At 45.0% G+C, this 21308-nt stretch overlaps 3 protein-coding genes and 1 non-coding gene across 6 annotated transcripts; all 4 read left to right on the top strand.

Moving 5' to 3' along the window:
* The first annotated feature begins 248 nt into the window (after positions 1-248).
* LOC123092420 (uncharacterized) lies at positions 249-6997 on the top strand. 3 transcript variants are annotated; one of them, XR_006444586.1, is made up of 12 exons: positions 251-661; positions 1606-1648; positions 1838-1891; positions 2545-2608; positions 2910-2966; positions 3051-3145; positions 3428-3466; positions 3627-3715; positions 3861-3939; positions 5079-5126; positions 5566-5797; positions 6481-6997. XR_006444586.1 is itself a non-coding variant. In XM_044514190.1 (11 exons), exons 1-11 carry the CDS (start codon positions 468-470, stop codon positions 5644-5646), a joined length of 843 nt encoding a protein of 280 aa, XP_044370125.1. In that variant the 5' UTR covers positions 251-467; the 3' UTR covers positions 5647-6082. The 3 variants fall into 3 exon arrangements, 2 of the variants coding, with proteins under 2 accessions (XP_044370126.1, XP_044370125.1); XM_044514190.1 differs by lacking the exon at positions 6481-6997 and having other exon boundaries at positions 5566-6082; XM_044514191.1 differs by lacking the exons at positions 3428-3466; positions 6481-6997 and having other exon boundaries at positions 249-661; positions 5566-6082.
* Positions 6998-7675: 678 nt separating this feature from the next.
* On the top strand, positions 7676-10782 carry LOC123092418 (mitoferrin). The gene is made up of 2 exons (XM_044514189.1): positions 7676-8806; positions 10230-10782. The coding sequence occupies exons 1-2, from the start codon at positions 7823-7825 to the stop codon at positions 10431-10433; spliced, it is 1188 nt and encodes a 395-aa protein (XP_044370124.1). The 5' UTR covers positions 7676-7822; the 3' UTR covers positions 10434-10782.
* A 137-nt stretch (positions 10783-10919) lies between these two features.
* Positions 10920-10990, top strand: TRNAG-GCC (transfer RNA glycine (anticodon GCC)). Its single transcript has one exon. It is a non-coding gene; the product is annotated as a tRNA-Gly (tRNA).
* Positions 10991-13228: 2238 nt separating this feature from the next.
* LOC123094905 (uncharacterized) lies at positions 13229-14717 on the top strand. The gene has a single exon (XM_044516775.1). The coding sequence runs from the start codon at positions 13285-13287 to the stop codon at positions 14413-14415; it is 1131 nt and encodes a 376-aa protein (XP_044372710.1). The 5' UTR covers positions 13229-13284; the 3' UTR covers positions 14416-14717.
* Positions 14718-21308: the final 6591 nt, after the last annotated feature.

Here is a 21308-nt window from a genome sequence, read left to right as displayed (position 1 = left end):
GCTTCCGGAGTGGAAGGAGGCGGGAGGGTGGACACCGTCGCCGGAGTGGCGAGCGGCGGGGAGGAGACGCTGCGGGAAAATGGCCCTGAAATCTTGATTACAACCGTGACACACCAATCAAAAGCAAGAACTCGACACGTTCGGTTGCTTTTACACGGACCGAGCATGTCACTGTCTAATTGATCAGACCTGACAGAGCGGGCCCGCGATGCCAAGCACGGCACGGGAAGAACAGCCGCTGCACCACACCCGAGGCCAGCACGTGGGTGATGCAGGCCGCGACCGCGACGCACCGAGGCGGAGGCCACAACGGCGGTCTGTCCCGGACCAAGAGAGAGACACACGGAAGGCGACACGTACTACGGCCCTGAGACTCCGCGAGCGTGCAAGAGACGGTGGAGCACTCGAGGCAGCCGGCGGCGTTTCCTCGCCCGGCCGCTCTCCGCTCCTCGGCATCGCCGGTGCAAATGCCTGCGCCGCGACCGCAGCAGCTTCTGCTGCTCCTCGCGGCTACCTGGAGCCTCGGCCTGCTCTGCCTCGCCGCGCCGGAAGGTGGAGGCGGCTCCTGCGAGCTCTCGGTCGAACGCGGTGGCGCGCTCTACAACTTCAGCCTCGCGGCGCCGACGCCGGCCCACCGCCACGGCGTCCTCAGCGAGGATGGGTAACTTGCTAACCAACCAACTGCGCACTGCCCGTCGGCACCGCTTATAGTTGATAAATTGGCCACTCCTTCGCTTCGATCGGCATATGGATATGCTAGTTTGGGAGCGGGACTGCAAGTCGCGTCATGAGATCAAGCCAACCTGAACCAATTGATAGGAGATGCGTGCGATACGCTCAAGGTCCTCGTGCTTAGTGGACACGCGCTTCTCATGTTTGACGAAATGCTCATGTTATGTTTCTTTTTTTTACTTGTTACTAGTCAATGTGTACGTGCAATGCACGTTAATTTGGAAGTATATTAAGTGCATGCGGATATTAGGTAGGATATTATTTGCATGTTATTACGTGATTAGCACTATATTTGGCATGAAATTAACTACACGCTAAACGTGTTGAGCGCTCGACATTGAAGCAATCTAGGTCGTTGGATTGACATGATTTGATGGCTGAGATTAATTGGATTTGCCTCTTTGGGTCTTTTTATATTGGTATAGATATAGATATAGATATAGATAACTGACTCAATTGTGAAGTGGTGATTTCGTCTCTTGAAAAGTGAAGTATGCAGTAGCACTAGTGTAGTATTACTACAGTGCTAGTTGCCACTTTGCCTGTCATCGGAGGGGATCGGGGTTCAGTTATTTTGTAGTTCTGGGCACCTCTTGGTTTTCACATGATGGACCGATTAGTATATAGTAAGTACTCAATGTAACCTGCCTTGGTAGCAGAGCAAGATGTCTCACCAAGTTGTTGCATTGGTGCTCTTCTTGGCTCACTTCTTGAATGTTGAAACCTTGATTGAATATTCTTTATGCGATTGGCGCGAAGGACTTGGTATTTCGGAGCATGCAGCTTACAGTCGCCTGTATGTTTACTGTCACGTTTTCTGATCGCTATCTAAGTTCCACTCTGTCCCATAACGATGAGCATCTTGTTTTTCAGGTTTTACAAAGTGGCCATGAACGATTCAGTCATCTGGTTCCAGGTTTGTTTCGCCAGGACACTCCTTTTGTGTGATTGCTTTTGCATATGTAGTTGCTACATTTAAGATATCTACACTACAACCACAACTAGGTGTGAATAAAAACTGCAATGAGGATTGTTTGAAATCTCCGCGTATAATATAACCTAGAGGTTTTTGTGTCCTGCTTCACCATTTTGTTATTGTTTGCAGCTCTGCGATCAGATGATATTCAACTTTGACCCACCTGCCTGTCTTCACTGTGAGGTACTCTACTGATGAATAATCCCATAATTTAATTGGAAACCTTCCTTTTATAGGTTAGCTTGTCTGTTTATGCTATTTACTTCAATGCTGCAGGCTAGTGCATCTGTTTATTGTTCTTTCATCTTGTCTTATGTTGCTTATACCTCAGCGGCTCAGCTTTTCTTGAGTATCTCACTTATTTTACAAATATAAGAAACACAAGAAACACTTCCTAAGAGTATAGCCCCCATTTCTATTCTTTTGGCAAATCACATGTACTAGTGCAGAAATGATCAGGTCATCCTGAAATTTCTAATCATCCTATCATAATGTTACTTTTTTGTTTTTCAAACCGGGTTTTCTTATTTTCTATTACAAAAAAAGAAACAGAAACAAGGTGTTCGATCAGTAGCAGTGGTAGGAGTAGCGATAATGGTTTGAATCGCCAGTACGTCACCAAAGAAAACCTACTGTGACAGTCTTGAGAACTAGTAACATCAGTGTGCTGATCTGTATACATAACAGAGACAACCAAAAACCATTATATTTATATCAGCAGAAGCCCAACTGCATCATAGTATATTTTGCTAATGTTGGATTTGTCTATGCCTGCATCTCGGTGACATATTTCTTTTGCTTCGTTTTCCGCCTTAACTATTTCTTTACCAAATTAGGACTGTGGTGGTCCATTGAGGTGTGGCACCCAATGCAGCGGACTTGCGTCAAATAACATTGGAGGTAGGTTTGTTCTCCTGATTGGATATATTTTCGCCAGCTTTTTCTTCTTGTACCTTACAAAGTGCATAAAAAATGGCACTGGTGGAGTGGTCGGTCAATTAAGTACTTTCCAGTATGCATTTTCTGGTGATAATACGCTTCCTTAAAAATCCGTAAGTTGTAACCATTAAGTAGTTCCCACTTCCCACTGCATTTTCTAATGATGTTAATTATTTTTGTTTAAAATTAAATTGCAGTATTTTCTTTCTGGCTACTGGTATTAGTGACTTAGTGCTTGGAGTCGACATTTTTCTTTCTGCAGGGTATGATGTTTGTACAACCATTGGAAGGGCATCTGGATCCCATATATCTCTAATAGGTAAGAATCATGTATACATCGTACCCAAATATCCTTGCTATGTGAAGCTTACCTAGTTGTTTGTTTTTGCTGAGGGGAAAGCAGATGATGGTAATCCACAAAAGGGTGTCATTGTCAAGATGTTTTCATCAAAGTGTTCTATTTCTGTTTTCATCTTTTGTGATTCAGCTGTAGCCCAAGTGAGTACATTTTTTTTCAGTTAAACTTTCTTTTGTTCTTTAGAGGGCAGGCCTGGCGCAGTGGTGAAGTCCTCCCCACTTGTGCCAAGAGGTCCTGGGTTCGAACCAGCCTCTCTGCATTGCACTTTGCAGGGGTAAGACTAGGTTCCTATAATCCCTCCCCAGACCCCACCTTGTGTGGGAGCTTCTATGCACTGGGTCTGTCCTTTTTCTTTTGTTCTTTCCTCTGTCACTGTTGCATTCTTATTTTGTGCTGTTTTCTCCCCCCCTTCTCTTTTGCAGCTACCGGATAAATTTACCCAATCTGGAAGTTGTGATTACGTGAGTGCGCTATTTTTCCGTCGCAATACTTCTGATATAGCAGATTTCTTTTTCTTTTTTTCTTTTTGTTGGGAATATAGCAGATTTCTTTTTCTTTTTTTCTTTTTGTTGGGAATATATCAGATTTCTTGCAAGGCATTAATAATTTTTTACCTCACAGGTTACGATACTTAGACACCCTTCTGGGTGTGCAAGATCAGTGTCTGATGCTGGAAATGGCTGGGGATGGTTAGGCACTTCGTTCATAACGTATGTTATGTTGAGTTGCATTTAGTTACTAAACTTCACATAGTTGCCAGACTATTGATCAACAATCCTCATGATCGCCCACTGCCAGCAAAGTTTCTCACTGCATATTGAGGTCTGGCTTGACTAATATTTAACTGTTTTGCAGAATTTTGTGCCTTCTTGGAGGGTACATTCTGATTGGTGCAATCTATAGATATTATTTCCTCGGCATTCATTCTGTAGAGGTAAAGCTAGTCTTGCACAAAGTTGTTGGTCTTAGTTTTATGGAATAAATACCACATCCATGTCATGCTAAACTCTGCTCAGTTGTTGTCATGTAGTTTAAACTCTGAACCTTTTGAGGGTATTTTCGGTTTCTCAGCTTTGTTGAAGCTCTGCTTGTCTTTTTTTTTTGGAAAAGGAGGATGACCCCCGGCCTCTGCATCAGTCGATGCATTGAGCCACATTATTAAATAAAAGCGTAACAAAGTCTAGACAAAGAAAATTGAGTCGGAACCAGTCCCAGAGTCGAGATACCAAAATATATCTTAAATTGTACCTGAGCCAAATGTCGAGACTTGAGAGACCAAAATAATTTCAAATGGGTAATGCAAAATCAGGTTGGGAGACCAAAAGTTTAGGTTGGTCTTTTAGGGAGTAGCTTAATTTCAGATATTCGAAAGATACTTTGCAGTACTGAAAATATGGTTTCGTATGGTAATCTCAGTTTCAATCATTTTAGCTTTTGGTGGAGGAAAAAATACAGTACAATTTTCCTTGATATTTCAAAGAACTAAAATTTGAATAAACATATTCACAGAATCACACTTCTTTCTATCACTGTCAAGAAACCACACAATTGTATACAGGGACGATGCAACTTCGTAATGGGCATTTCAAGTTATGATGCTGACAGGTGGTCACACCTGCCACTTCCATTGACATCCTTAGACGAAAAAATAATTGTAGTTTTGTGAAACTACTTACAAGTGTAATTTTTGAATGGTTTGCCGAGAAAAATGAGATTCTAAAAGTTAGTCCTGCGGTTAGGAGCAATACATTTCCCTTATTTTTCTGGATCTCTGAAGAATTACATAAGAAATAGTTACCACAGTAAAATAAACTAAGAAAGTTGATGTCATAAAAATATGTATAAAGAGACTGCATCAAATCCATATCAAAAGATAACTGACTCATAGTGTGTCCTGTGAAATTACACCATAGTTGCAATTACACCATAGCATCAAAAGATAACTTTGCGATGATATGTGAACTGTTTCTCTACGTGAAACATAAAAAATTACAGATTATTGTCATATATTGCAATTTATTAACCATTTTAATGCTCTTAAACCACATTCCTGTCTTATTTGATGTATTGTAGGCCATTCCGAACCTGGAATTTTGGATCAGTTTGCCACAGAGAATTAAGGTAAAGTCAAATAAATGTGTATTCTAATAGAACATGGTGATGTGTATGTGTTCTTTTGATCTGTACTGCTGTTTATCTCCAGACAAACCAGAATTAATGATACATAGTTTAGATCATTTCAAGGTGAGGATAATGTGCAGTTACTGATGCATGGAAACAAGTTTCATCGCTAACAAGTACTCTGTATCTGACATACGTCTGCATTATTTTAAATTCTTTAATTATCTGTCATTCCCAGTATAAGCCACAATCTTGCTTTCTCTGAAAGGGGAAATGGTGTTTATACAGTTTACATAATCTCCCCCATTGAAAAGCTTCAGAGTTATTACTGTGATAGGATGTTTTTTTAATGGCCACTGTGATAGGATGTTCTTTTTTAACGGTCACTGTGATAGGATGATAGCAGCAAATGTAATCTTATGGTATGTTATCTGTCCAGAGCATGTTTGTTCGTTCAAGAAGAAACCCAAGAAGTCAGAGCAGAGATACTAGAGGACCATACACCACTATAAACCACTGAGAAGTAGAAAAATCCAATACAAGTATTGACAGTCACACAGTGAACAAGCATTCAGAGGCCGGGGGTATTCCTCCTTTTCAAAAAAATACAGTGAACAAGCATATGTGGATTGGGGTGAAAGCAAAACCTTTGATCTCTGCCCATATGCCAGGTATCATCAATGAATCATGTTTCTTTGTCCTTGTATTTAGTGGTGGAGTATCTGAATGAGCTAGTAATGGAGATAAGTGACCCAGTGATCATAATTAAGCCCAGTAGGTCCTTACACTACCTGCAGTGCTCACTTTTTCTCTTCCGGGCAGGGGGGGTGGGGGACTTTCATATATGTACAATAGTGATGCTCGGCTATTTATTCACATGGAAATGCGGAATATTCAGATTTGGTTCAATGCCAAGTGTTTATGACCATAATATGATTATGCTGGCTTTCCTCTCATTCAGTTTTTGTGGCCCTTGTATTTAGGATTCTTTTTCCAAAATTGGTATTTTCTTCAAATTGTTCTTCCTGCGATAAATTTAACTGAAATTCGGATGTGATTACTAAAAAAATTCTATATGTCACCATGCAAGTAATACCCAGATCAAATGTGATCAGCTGTATATCCTGATTTTTTTCAACGCTGTACATCCATATGAAACTGTGTGAAGTCGGCTGGCGTGTAACAACAGTTGTGATTGATGTTGTCTGATCACACAGGCCAAAGAATGCAGTTGATCCTATGATCTGCATCATATGATTGTCCTGTTTAAAGGAACTTGTAGGATTCTGATGCATCACAGTTAGTTTGTGAGTACTGTAGACAACATGATGCTTTATGCATTTGTCATTTTCAGAATATGAACCTGCCACAGGATAGTTTCTGAGCTGCAGTAGCCACGTGCTGCTCCTGGGCTCTGTTGCAGATGACTAGTGGTTTGGCTACAATTTTTTAACAGATCCCCCTTTTACGGATTCATGGAATTTCCATGGTCACTTGGCGTTCCCTTGTCTGTTCTGTGCTGCTTTTGTCCTTGGCAAATCAGATTCTGCGGACTTGAGGCCTTGTGGGCATTGGAGGCTTCATTTTCTAAAGCACGGATGTAATGCGATCTGCGATGTTGTTGATCTGAATTTATGTACTGCCACAAAGATATTGATATGTGTTGATGTTTGGATCATGAAGCCTATAGAAGCTTTTGATGACAATAGTTTGTGCTGCCGAATATTCTGTTCATGATGCTGTAGACTGCACGAATTATCAGGATGGCAGAAGAGTCATGGGCTCGAATCGGAAAGTATATGCTTCCTGTGTTCTGTAAGTATAGGAGCTGACATTGTTCTGAATATTTGCTGATGACTGCTTCTTCGTTATTTTGCTATTTCATCATCGAGTAGTAAGCTTGCAGTTTTTTCATCTGCTCTTGTTTGGGGAGAATGACTATTGCGTGAACTACCGACAACTGTATCTCCTCTTTCGAGCCAGCAAATACTAATAAATAAAACAAAAGTGGATCTGGGTTGTGTGTGGGATCGTATCAGTATCCAAGCAAGTTGCTCATATTCTTTTATGAAAAATTTGCTACCGTGGCCACCGCGTCACTCTTATTTGTACTATTTTCTAGTATAAGATGAAACGATCCCGGAGCAACAGATTTATACGGCCCCTGCAAAACTTGGTCCGCCCTTCTCAAGTTCGATCCATTAACAAAATTTCAGCCACCTGGCACATAGACCGCCTCAATTTGCGCTCTTTGACCTGCGGATCCTCGTGTTGGACTTGTCTTCCTAGGCCCAAACTCTTTTCCTTCCAAGCACAATCCGAACTTAATTTGGAGAGCTCGGACAGTTAGGTCACAGATTCAGTGACAGCCGGACAATTCAACTTCCACTAGAGAACATGGCAAATCGGGGTTATAAACAACCACGTAACGTGTACAATTCCTATTACTGTAGATCAGAGATTGATCTCTAGAATATCCCTCCCCTGGACATAAAAGGCAACTCTCCTTGCTCATAGAACGAATAATTATTAACCAGGGAATTAAGGAAGTTCATTGACGACGACACAAGAAAGAAAGGAGGCAAAAAAGACAGAATTTGCCTCTTGGAAACCTGAAAGAGAGAGAGACGAGCAGAGAAAAGAGAGAAACTTGGGGAAGAAACCGCGACAGGAGGCGAGAGAGGAGGCCCAAGAGGATGCGTGGAGATGGACTTGACCACCGGGGCGCCACCAACGCCTCCTCCCCCTCCCCCTCCCCTCCGTCTAAATGGCGACATCTCCTCCAAATCTCGCCTCCTCCCCTTCATTATTCCTCCACCCTCGCCCCCTCCCCATCCCCCACCCCGTTCCCGCTCAAAACCCTAACCCTAGCGGCGCCCCTCGCCATGGCCGCCGACTACCGCACACCCGACAGGCTCCTCCCCGCCGCCGCCGCCGAGGGGCCGGCCCAGGACCCGCCCAAACCGGCCCTCGGCGTCGCGGGGCCGGCCGCCGCCGCGACCCACGACGGCCTGCGCTTCTGGCAGTACATGCTCGCCGGCTCCGTCGCCGGCGTCGTCGAGCACACGGCCATGTTCCCGGTCGACACCCTCAAGACGCACATGCAGGCCGCCTCGCCGCCCTGCCGCCCCACCCTCTCGCTGGGGGCCGCGCTGCGGGCCGCCGTCGCCGGGGAGGGCGGCGCGCTCGCGCTCTACCGCGGCCTCCCCGCCATGGCCCTCGGGGCCGGCCCCGCCCACGCCGTCTACTTCTCCGTCTACGAGTTCGCCAAGTCGCGCCTCTCGGACCGTTTCGGCCCCAACAACCCCGCGGCCCACGCCTCCTCGGGGGTGCTCGCCACCATCGCCAGCGATGCGGTCTTCACCCCCATGGACACCGTCAAGCAGCGGCTGCAGCTCACGAGCAGCCCCTACACCGGCGTCGCGCACTGCGTCCGCACCGTGTTCCGCGACGAGGGCCTAAGGGCCCTCTTCGTGTCGTACCGGACCACGGTGCTCATGAACGCGCCATACACCGCCGTCCACTTCTCCACCTACGAGGCGGCCAAGCGTGTGCTCGGGGACATGGCAGCTGACGAGGAGTCCCTTGCCGTGCACGCCACTGCGGGTGCTGCCGCCGGTGCTCTAGCAGCCGCGTTGACCACACCGCTCGACGTTGTCAAGACGCAGCTGCAGTGCCAGGTGAGGATCTTGCACATTTGGTTTGGCCGTCACCTTTAATGACACATAGTAGAATATCATTGGAGCTGGTCTGAGTCGATTTGTGCGGCTTGCTCAGCAAATGGAGAAATTTTATGCTTGTGCTGGTGTTTCTGTTCACCTCCAAGATTCTTGGAATGACTTTTTACAGTTAATTTTTTTATTTTCCAGTGGCCCTGTGATCTGTTAGTGACTTATTGCTGATCACTGTCCTTATAGGGTGCTCTGTACCATTAATGTTGAAGAGCTAGTGATACAAGGGGCATCTTTTTGGTTGCGCTAAGTGCTTACTGTCTTACTGACCAGTGAGATATAGATATGCTAAACTTGGGCCTTTTCTGAAGCTGCAACCTTTTCACCTATGGAACATTAATTGTGTCGTGGCGCTTTCTGCTAGGAAGAATCAAAACAAATTACTATAAGACTCAAGGTGCAAGTTTTAGGCCTCCTTACCCTGGTTGAAATGACATCAACAGTCAACAGCCGACCTTACAAGGTTTTGATGGAAATGTTGATGAGAAGTTACAAATGATTGTTTATCACATTAATGACACTGTAGTTGTAACTTGGAACATTAGTGCTAATAACATCTCAATATCCTCAGCTCCTTGCTATCATTTATAGTACTTCTGTTTGACATGACACACCAATTGTCTTACGCGTACTTATGTGGCTTGTTGATCCGTTGTCATTATCGATCCATCACTGGTAGTTCAGCTCATTGAACTTTTATCTTTATTAATCTTATATGATGAGTCGTGACTATCCCTAGCTCAGTTAATTGAAAAACATGTTTTTCTTATGTGCTACATACACAACATGGAGATTGTCAGCAATCTCTTGGTCTTTAGGCAGAAGGGCTTGTATATTTCCTTTCTGTGTGTCCATCTATGGGTCCCTTTGTTACTAAATGTGAACCTCGGCGTTCTACATGGATTCTGTCAGCCAACACACAACAGAGAGAAACACACACAATAGACGATAAGGGAAGATGCAAGTTATGGCCACCTTGAAATATTCCCTAAAACCTATAGAGTAATTGGCTACCATGAAAATCTGGTGTGTGTGTGTTGCATGTGTTGTTTAGTTATCGACTTGTATAGTGTAGGCCATTTGGTACAATCATACAATAACATGGATTAAAGATCAAGTCGCATATACTTTCTTAACTATATTTGCCAGTTAGTGTTGTTACCTGTAGGCTGTAGCTATCCCTTCTTATGTGTGGTCTAGCTAACAGTTGCTTATATCATGGTTCCATAAGTTGTGCATGTTATCATCTTTCTATTGTCCTCGCACATTTTCAACTCTGGATAACTTGTTCATTTTTGTTTTTACATGAATATCATCCACCTGTTTTTTACTTTCAATGTAATAACTGTGTTCTCTTTTTGTCTGTGGTCAGGGTGTATGCGGCTGTGAACGCTTTGCTAGTAGCTCTATAGGAGACGTGTTTAGAACGATTATAAAGCGTGATGGATACGTTGGGCTCATGAGGGGATGGAAGCCGAGAATGCTGTTCCACGCACCAGCAGCTGCCATCTGCTGGTCCACATACGAAGCCTCGAAGTCGTTCTTTGAAAGATTTAATGAGAAAAGGAGAAAATAGTTGGAGCATTTCTTGGAAGTGATAGTGTTTTTCTGGAAGCCAAGTGCTTCCTCGCTGTGGCGTGTCCTCGGCTGATGAAAGAGGCAGCGCCTAAGATACAGTTGTGTGCAGCAGAGGATCCATTTGGATGATGCGCCGTGCATCGAAATTTGTCTAACGATGATCTGTCTGTACGTTGTATTTCTTTTCTTTTTGGCTGAGTTATATGTATCATTTTTCCAGCCCGTGGTCGGGAAAGCAAATACCAGAATAATTTTGCCCTAGTTTTTCAGGATCATTGAGCATACTGTATGGCCTTCTTTGTGTCAGATTATTGATAAAGTGAAATGAGATTTTGGTTCTGTTACCATTCCTGCTTCTTTTGTTCCCGTCACCATATGTTGTGCAGAACTCTGCGTGCAGTATATTTTATCGGGGACGCCCGGCTGGGTGTAAAGGTCTGGAATAAGATGTAGTATAAATTTGTTGAGCATTTCTCTCATCCAAGCACCAGTGGTCTAGTGGTAGAATAGTACCCTGCCACGGTACAGACCCGGGTTCGATTCCCGGCTGGTGCAATGTTTTTGTTTTCGTTTTGTATCATCTCTTGTGGACGGCGATGCCCAAATCAGAACACCTCCTTCCCAAAACTCCTGTTTGGCATTGTGTGTTTTCCAGTCCATTTTTCTATTTTTACGTCATGTGCTCGCTGTATTTTCTGTTTTTTTTTGCGGTGTATATTTTCTGTTTATTTGTTCACATAGTCATCACTGTAATGTGTGATCTTGCCACAATCTCTTTTATCGAAATTTCAGGAAATAAAAGTCAACGAGTACCAGCTCATATCCACATGGGATTGGATTATGGACATGTATATGCATGTTCCTACAAAGAGTGGTGATGGTGGCGGAGCAGGTTAAGGGCATCTCCAGCCGTTCGGCCCCCCAGGGCGCCTAAATAGAGCGGCCTGGGGGCGTGCCGGCGCTAGTTCGGCCCCTGGGGGCGACCTAGCTCCCAGTCACGCCCCCACGCGTCGGCCCCGGGATGCGGAAAATTTAAACTTGGTCGTTTCTGCTCTCAAAAGACGCCGCAAATCCGAAGATCGGACGTAGTCTGGCGTTACAAAAAACAGAGCGTCGTCGCCGCAAGTTCGCGTGCTCAACGATTCACTCGGCGGGGTTGGCTCCAGGCGTTGGCAGAGTCGGCGTGCGCGGGCTCGTCGGTGTCGGAGCTGCTTCGGTGCTGGGCTGCGTCGGCGCGGCTTCGGCACTGCTGGGCGGCGATGTAGAGGCGTCGTTCGGGCTTGGCGTCCGTGTAGTCATGGGCGTCGTCGGCGTTGCCGTCGGCAGCTCGTTCAGGATGAGGCCGCGCTGCACCAGGTACCACGCCTTGAGCTTCTCGTTGTTGCTCTGGAGCATGTCCGCCCCGCCCATCAGAAAAGCCATGTCGGTGTTCCTCTTCTTCGCGGCGACGTTCGTCCGGAGCAGGTCGAGCTTGATGGCGTTGTTCTTCATTAGCGACGACCACCGCGCCTCGGTCTTCTCTTCGCGTAGGACGGCCCGGGCCTGGCGTCGGCGAGGCAATACTCGATGGACTCCTGCACTCGCGCGGTTGCCGCGTCGGCGCTTTTCCCCTTCTTTGCCAATTTGTGGCCGTCCGGCCGCCCCTCTGACGCGCCCGGAGTCGTCGCGTCCGGTTTGTATGTCTCCTTGGCCTTGTCGAGGGCACGTCGGACTTCCGTCCACTTCTCGCACTTGTCAATGCACTTGTGGACGTGGGCGTGCGCGTAGCGGGGTGACCATGAGGGAAGGTCACGTTTGGGTTGAACCCACCGTGCGCGTCGCCGTCGGCGTAGCCGGGCGACGATGAACCCCATGAAGATCCGGCACCTTGCTGTCCCCAGGGCGCGTACTGGGCGTGGCTGACGACGGGTGGATTCATCCCCGCCTGGTCGACCGATGAGGAAGACGCCGCCGCGCGCGCCGCGTTGTCGCGGGCCTTCTTGGCTATGGACCTGTTCCGCCTGTCGGCGGTGACTGCTTCGCGCCGCTGAACTTCCACCATCCACTCGGCGTTCGACAGGCCCGATGGCTTCGATGGCGGCGCCCTCGGCTTCCTCTGCTTCGGCTGGGCCACGGCACCAGTCGCGGTTGCCGCCGCGCGCGGCATGGCGTACTTCTTCGGCGGCATGGCGTACTTCTTCGCGGCGAGCGGGAGGGGGTTTGGCGGGAGAAAGGGAGAGAATGGCGGGAGGAAGGCGAGCGAGCGGGAGAGATGCGAGGGAAAAGCGTCAAGAAACGGCGGGAAAAGGCCCTCGGGCCGCCTCCAGGGCGGGCCCACGCGCCTTTTTCGCTTGTGCCGGCTCCCCAAGCGCCCCCAGAGCGCCGGGTTCGGCCTGGGTCCGCCGGCACCAGTTTTGACCCGAGCCGACGAAAAACGGGCTTCTGGAAACGCGACTGGGGCCTTTTTTTGGCGCCGGCGCGATAAAATCGCCTCGGGAGGGCCTGTTGGGGGCGCGGCTGGAGATGCCCTAAGCCGTACCTTGTTCCCGGCAAAACAAGAAACTCCTCGGAGATTCCAGTGGTCAAACAGAGGCAATTTCTCGTGAAACTATGAATGTTGCAATACGTCCAACAGACGAGGTACTACGTGCGCTAGCGGCAACTAATCGCGTCAAACGACGCGTTTCCTTGGTCCAGTGAACAACTCACGGTCGTCCCGACTTTCTTGTCTAACTCCCTTTTACTAATCACACGATAAGATCAGGTCACAAACATATTTTCATATAGTTTCAGTGCCGTACCCGTACTGTATGTATATATGCAAAAGTAAACTTGAAGGACACACACAAGAAGCAGAAAATCAAGGAGCCATGTACGCGACCAAGCCGCTCTCTCTCTTCATGAGCCACCCGGAGGCGGCTTCCTGGCCGCCGCCCGACGGCCGGAACTCGGGCTACCTCGTCGTCAAGGGCGACGACGACGGGGACGACGACGAGACGTGCTGCTGGGGGCAGTGCGGCGGGACGCGCGTGCGCGACCTCCCGTTCCCGCAGAACCGCGTGCTCACGCTCCGCTACACGGAGCACCACGGGCAGAGCAGCACCACCTACACCGACTCCGTCGTCTTCGTGCCCGTCCCCGACCAGCCCGTCGCCTCCAACCGCTACTACGCCGTCGTCGCCTCGGGCAAGCGCAAGGGGCTCGTCCGGGCCTGCTCCCGCGAGGAGGACATGACCCCGTGCTGCTTCTGCCGCTGCATCAACGACGTCAAGCCGCAGCCGTTCGATCCGGCCGACCTCTACCAGAAGATCGAGATCGTCCAGCGCCGCCGCGGCAGGTTCACGGCCAAGGCCGTCGCCGCCGACGGCTTCCCCAACTACCTCTACCGCAAGAAGTATTGGCGCGTGTACGCCTCCAAGCCCACCAAGAACCACCTCGACCTCGGCGACGCGCCGGGCCTCAACGTGGCGCTCCGGTCGCGCCAGCTCGCCGACGCGAGCCTCCTCGACGCCTTCCCCGCGGCGACGGCGGTGTCGACGGCTGTCGGAAAATGGTACTGCCCGTTCTATCTCATCAAAGAAGATGGCATGTCCCCGTCCGAGCAGATGGACCGTGCCGCCTTCTACGAGGTGGCGCTCGAGCAGCGCTGGGAGCCGGTCCACGACACCCACAGCGGCTCTAAGCTCTACAGCAGGAAGGTGTTCATCGGCGGCAGCCTGGAGGCGAGGCAGGAGGTGTCCAGCGGCGCCTCGCGGCACGGTGACGGGTACGTGTGGTTCAGAGCCGTGGCCGGGCAGAGTGTGGGGGTGTGCGCGAGCGTGTGGGAGAGGATGCGGTGGGAGGAGTACAGGGGCGGGTGGGTCGACGAGGAGGAGGAGGCCGAGAAGGTGGCCGGCCGGTCGGTGCTGGTGGAGAGGTTCGTCGTCAAGAGGATGGACAGGACCGTCGTGGTGGCCTTTGACTTTGTGCATCTCAACAAGGTCAGGGGGAAGCAGGCGTGAGACATCACAGCAGACTGTACACCCGTCACGGAATCTTCAGTAGTACTCCCTCCGTTGTAAGATAAATGTCCCAACCATAGTATAACTTTATACTAGAGTTAATATAAAGTTGAGGCAATTATTTTAGGACGAAGGAGAGTGTTTTGGTGTAGCTTGGCAAATAAAATTGTGAGATGCTAATGATAAGGGATGAAGGATTTTGCTGCTCGTCGCATTTTCTGCTTCCTTTTGTTGGAGAATTATTTGTATTTGTATGTAAATTAAGATTTGTGTACCTATTTATTACAACATAATTTGAGCAATGCTTCACCAACTCCACGACCTATTATGGTATGAGATGTTGCAAACCCATGACTCCCAGATCTATTGGCCACTAACAAGTAGAAGATTCGCTCAACTGAAAAACTAAGGTAATCAATCCGTGAAGTTCTTCACGAGTCCAATGATAGCTTGTCTTGCTTGTTGCTATGTGTATAGTGTAACAACCAGTTTTTTTTCCGCGGGTAACGTAACAACCAGTTGACCTCTTGGTGTAAGAGTTTGTAGCAAGCGCTAATTGTTTCATAGTGAGAAACCAAGATATCAATCCATAGAGATACAAGATTTTCACACCAATGATAAGTTCTACAACACAAATAAAATTTGTGCCCCAACGATACCAACAAGGGTGTCAACTTTACTAGTCTTGCTAGTAGTTCGATGACAAGATAATTAAAAAGTTAATGTGGCAGCAGATAATATTTTATATTTAAAAAAGATATCTGGAAATAAAAATGAGTATACAAGTTGTTGGAAGTTAATTCTTATGCTAAAAAGTGGACCAAGTTTATAGGTTCATCAAGTGTAACTCTCGAATACATAAAAATGTGGCAAGTAACATAGTAATGTGATTTTTTTTAAATGAAATATCTCATGCTCATGCTAGACTACTATAGGTAATAATCGGCTTCAAGGCCAATACACTTTTTGCACCTATCAAGCATTAAGTGTAAACACAAATAATTTCTTTACACATGATGCCATGCTATTGTTTGCATGATTTTATTAGATGCATATCCTTAATGGTTATAATGCAATGCAAGACTTTGCCACTTTTTTCATTACAATAGTTTACCTCGAAGATTAAACCCAGCTAATGCACTCCTTTTCCCACCACTAATTACCCATCTAAACTAGCAAAGAGTAGACAAATAACAGGAGAAACTATGCATACATAAATCAAACATAGGTCATCCATATGATCTGAACATAAAAAAATAGCATAGGTCATTCATGTGATCTGAACATAAAAGGCAATTCATCACATGATCAACATCACAATAAGGGTTTACATCTGATTAACCATAATCATGCACAAAAACTTGAATGACTATTGTATTGATCTACAAAGGCGAGAGATTGCATCTTAGCTAATGACATGAACCCATAGTCCAGCCTACTCACAACTCATCTCCGAGAGACGAGGAACAACGTTGATGAAGATGAATTGTCTTTTATGTTCAGGGGGTATCAGAGCCGAAAACGAAGATTGCCTTCAAAGCGAAGTGGTGGGGGCGAAAAAAATCGATAAATGTGATGAAGGTCAGGGGGTATATTAGCCTCCAGGATAGAGGGGGCACCGGGAGTGCCTAGGGTGTGTAGGCACCTACACAAGCCGTCTAGGAGTTGCGGGGCTGATGACCTACAAGTGCACATGACTATTGCAATTCATGATAAGTACAGTTTGTCAATCCCACATGGAACATGCACAAACAACTACCAACCTCGCAACTACATTGTCGCGGATGCAGCTACATTCACACCTGGACCGTATTATGGAAATAGCCTATTCTATCGGTTGCAAACAGAATAATAAGAATGGGTGTTTTTTATCGAAACTACTAACCAAAGTTAAAATGATAAATAAAACTAGAATAAAATAAATGGCGACGCTTGGGTAATCGAGAGTTCTCAGGGGGTTTAGAGTCCTTACTACTAGTACGATCTACGTAACATATGGATAGACATAGTCCTAGATTTGTATACTTAAGCCACTCTTAAGGTTTCTCTTCATGGACGGAGCCTAGTACAATATATGGTGTTACGTGTAGTCTCTCGTACCACACACGCCACTACCATTCCTCCCCACGCATGTTACATAAACAATGATTAAGGGTATCCCCTTGGATGGGGCCAATGGGTGGTCTTCGTTATTCCCCTATAAAGTGATTAGAGAAGGAAGGGAGGTATTACTATCACCTCTTTACCTCCACTTTCAACCGTCACATGAATTTCGGCGTGGTTTGAAGGAGGGAGGTAGCTTCTATCACCATGAACATCCTCTTTGTCAGTGTCAAAACCAGGACCGGGGCCTCTCTACGGAGGTAAAACCCTATGTCCTTCTCTTGCTTATATTATGAGAGTATCAAGGTACAGAGTTGATCTACCACGAGATCGTGAGTTGTGGTTTAAACCCTAGGGGTATGATGATGAATGTATGTATGGATCCTCTGCGGACTAAACCCTCTGGTTTATATAGGCACCAGGGGTGTCTAGGGTTACGCATGGTCAGTTTCCATTTAAGGATTCCATGATGAATCTAATTTTATATACTTGAAGTACATGCCAAGTCTTCGCCTAGACAAACTGAAGGCCTCCGAAGTCCTTCCTCCTTAATGGGTTGGTGGTCCGGTCCATGTATCAGACCAGCCGGGCTAGGACCCCCTAGTCCAGGACACCGTCACTCTCTGATACATCTCCAACGTATCTATAATTTTTTATTGTTCCATGTTGTTATATTATCATTCTTGGATGTTTTACAATAATTTTATATCATTTTTTGGTACTAACCTATTGACATAGTCCCAATGCTAGTTGTTGTTTTCTTGTTTTTTACATCGCAGGAAATCAATACCAAACGGAGTCCAAACACAGTGAAACTTTTTGTGGATTTTTTCTGGACCAGAAGACACAAGATGGGCCGAAGAAGTACCAGAGGTGTGCCCCGAGGGGGGCACAACCCACCAGGGCACGCTTGGGGGCCCAAACACGCCCAGGTGGGTTATGCCCACCTCAGTGGCCTCCTACACCGCCTCTTTGCTCTATAAATACCCCAATATTCCAGAAATCGTAGGGCAGTCGATGAAAATCAATTCCAACTGCCGCAAGTTCCAGAAACACCAGATCCAATCTAGACACGATCACAAAGGGGTTCATCATGTCCATTGGTGCCTCTCCGATGATGCGTGAGTAGTTCATTGTAGACCTACGGGTCCTTAGTTAGTAGCTAGATGGCTTCCTCTCTCTCTCTCTCTCTCTCTCTCTCTCTCTCTCTTGATTCTCAATACAGTGGTCTCTTGGAGATCCATATGATGTAAGTCTTTTTGCGGTGTGTTTGTTGGGATCCGATGAACTTTGAGTTTATGATCAGATCTATGTTTTTATCCATGAAAGTTATTTGAGTCTTCTTTGATCTCATATATGCATGATTGCTTATAGCTTCGTATTTCTTCTCTGATATTTGGGTTTTGTTTGGCCAACTTGATCTATTTATCTTGCAATGGAAAGAGGTGCTTTGTGATGGGTTCAATCTTACGGTGCTTGATCCCAGTGACAGAAGGGGAAATGACACATATGTATCGTTGATATTAAGGAGATGGGGTCTATTTCTACATAAACAGATCTTGTCTACATCATGTCATCGTTCTTATTGCATCACTCCGTTTTTCCATGAACTTAGTACACTAGATGCATGCTGGATAGCGGTCGATGTGTGGAGTAATAGTAGTAGATGCAGGCAGGAGTCGGTCTACTAATCTTGGACGTGATGCCTATATAATGATCATTGCCTGGATATCGTCATGATTATTTGAAGTTCTATCAATTGCCCAACAGTAATTGTTTTCCCACCGTTTGCTATTTTTCTCGAGAGAAGCCACTAGTGAAACCTACGGCCGTCGAGTCTTTTCTTATCATATTTGCCTTCGCGATCTACTTTTATTTGCTTTTATTTTCAGATCTATTTAACCAAAAATACAAAAATACTTTGCTGCACTTTATTTTATTTGTGATCTATTTATCCAATCTATTACAACTTTCTCCCGTCTCCGTGCTTTCTGGCGTCGTTACCCGAAAGGGATTGACAACCCCTTTAACACGCCGGGTTGCGAGTATTTGTTATTTATGTGCAGAGTTGTTTATGTTGTGCTGCGTGGTTCTCCTACTGGTTCGATAACCTTGGTCTCATCACTGAGGGAAATACCTACCGTTGCATCATCCCTTCCTCTTTGGGGAAATACCGACATAGTTTAAGCCAACATCAAAAGGAATTTCTGGCGCTGTTGCCGGGGAAGATCAAGTCAAGATAGTCTCCCGACAACTCGCCAATTTCTGACGCCGTTGCCGGGGAGACATCATCAACATCAACGAGGTTCCTAATCAAAAATCTCATCTTCTTGCAATTTACATTATTTGCCATTTGCCTCTCGTTTTCCTCTCCCCCACTTCACAAAAATTTGTCATTTTATTCGCCCTCTTTTTTGTTCGCCTTTTTCTCATTAGATCTCTTGTTTGCTAGCGCTACTTGTGTTACCATGTGCCTTCTATTTGCTTGCATCTTCGCTTGCTAAAAATCTATTGACATGGATCCTCATCCACTTGCTAATCTTTTCAAAATATCCAATTATGATGAACAAATTGCTAGTGAATTGAGTTCACTAGATTATCTTTTTATGAAGTTTCGCTTGAGATTTATGAATCTGAAAATTGTGATGAAGTGTTAAACGAAGGAACTTATAAAGTGATTCATGATAGCTCCTTGAAATAAAAGCATTTTTGCAATGATTTTATTATAAATTCTATTAATGTCAATTGTGTTAGTGATATACAAAACCCCAAGCTTGGGGATGCTTCTTATGTTATGTCCACTACTTATTGCAATGATCATGATTGGGGTGATAATGATTCTTATGATCTTGAAAATTTATTTGAGCCTCATGATGAATATGTTATTGATAATAATTTTTGCAGTAGCATTGAAAGTGGGTTTGGAAGAGTGTCAACTTTAGGTGAAAATAATCCCACATATTTCAAGAGTGTTCAATCTTGTGAATTTTTTGACAAAAGTGGGCTTGGAGAGGTCATGACTTTATTTGATAATAATCCCATTAACTTGGAAGAGTGTCAACTTTGCATGCATTTGGATCATGAAGAGAATATTTTATGTGATGGTTACATTGTTGAATTTGATTATGATCTCACATGGAATTATTATGAGATAGGAAAATATGGTAGTAGAAATTTTCATGTTACTAAATTACCTCTCGTTATGTTGAGATTGTCAATGTTTTATTCCTCTCCTTTGCATATGCTAGTTATTTATTATCTTGATATTTTTTTGCTTATAAACTTCCTATGCAAAGGAAGTATGTTAGACTTAAATGTGTTTGTCACATGTTTTATGATGCTCTCTTTGCGTTTCAGTTTTTATCTTTCCTGTGAGTATCAATAAAATTATGCATAGCTAGGGGCATAAAATGATAGCGCTCGTTGGGAGGCAACCCAACTTGTATCTTTTTGTTTTTTGGTTTTCTTTCTGTTTTCAATAAATACCCAATTATGCCTCTGATTATATGTGTTTTTGTGGTTTAAATTAATGTTTTTGCCAAGCAAAGCCTTTGGGATGATTTGGGTGACAGTTGATTTGGTCTTGCCGAAAAACAGAAACTTTTGCGCTCACGAAAATAATTCCCATTTTTAACAGAAGAGTGATTTTGAGTTGATTCTGTTTGCATAAGATTAGTAAGAAAATTATTCATGTTATCCTAATTTTTCAGAATTTTTGGAGTTACATAAGTATTCGAAATATCCAGATTTCTACAGATTGTTCTGTTTTTGACAGATTCTGTTTTCTTTGTGTTGTGTGCTTGTTTTGATGATTCTATGGTTTTCTTTGAAGAGTTTTTGCCATAGAAAAGTTGGAATACAGTAGATATAATGCAATAATAAAATATGAATGGGTTTGCAACAATACTTATAGTAGTGGTTTGCTTTCTTATACTAACGGATCTCACGAAGGTTTTGTTGAGTTTTGTGTGATTGAAGTTTTCAAGTTTTGGGTGATATTACTATGGATGAAGGAATAACGATTAGCAAAAGGCTAAGCTTGGGGATGCCTGAGGCACCCCAAGATAATATTCAAGAAGTAGCAAGCAACTAAGCTTGGGGATGCCCCCGAGTGGCATCCCCTCTTTCTTCTAACAACCATCGGTATTTTACTTGGAGCTATATTTTTATTCGTCACATATTATGAATTTTGCTTGGAGCGTCTTGTATGATACGATTCTTTGCTTGTTTTGCTTTGTGTTTTAAGTCTTGAATCCTTGCCGGACACACCTTTTTGAGAGAGCCAAAAATTATGCTATGCTTGCTCCTATGCTTCACTTAAATTTGTAGAGCCATGGAATTGCTCGAGTGCTTCACTTATATATTTTTTAGCACGATGTGCTTTGTTATTTTTGAAGAAATTCTCTTGAAGGAAATATTCCCTAGAGGCAGTAATAAACTTGTTATTTAATATTTCCTTATTTCATGATAAATGTTTGTTATTCATGTTAGAATTTTATTAACCAGAAACTTGATACATGTATGGATACATAGACAAAACACCGTGTCCCTAGTAAGCCTCTACTAGACTAGCTCATTGATCAAAGATGGTTAAGTTTCCTAACCATAGACATGTGTTGTCATTTGATGAACGAGATCACATCATTAGGAGAATGATGTGATGGACAAGACTCATCCGTTAGCTTAGCATTATGATCATTCAGTTTTATTGCTATTGCTTTCTTCATGTCAAATACATATTCCTTGACTATGAGATTATGTAACTCCCGGATAGTGGAGGAATGCCTTGT

The sequence above is a fragment of the Triticum aestivum genome, chromosome 4B (genome assembly GCF_018294505.1).
Source record: "Triticum aestivum cultivar Chinese Spring chromosome 4B, IWGSC CS RefSeq v2.1, whole genome shotgun sequence".
Classification (NCBI taxonomy): Eukaryota; Viridiplantae; Streptophyta; class Magnoliopsida; order Poales; family Poaceae; genus Triticum; species Triticum aestivum.
This window is presented reverse-complemented; position numbering and strand designations above follow the sequence as displayed.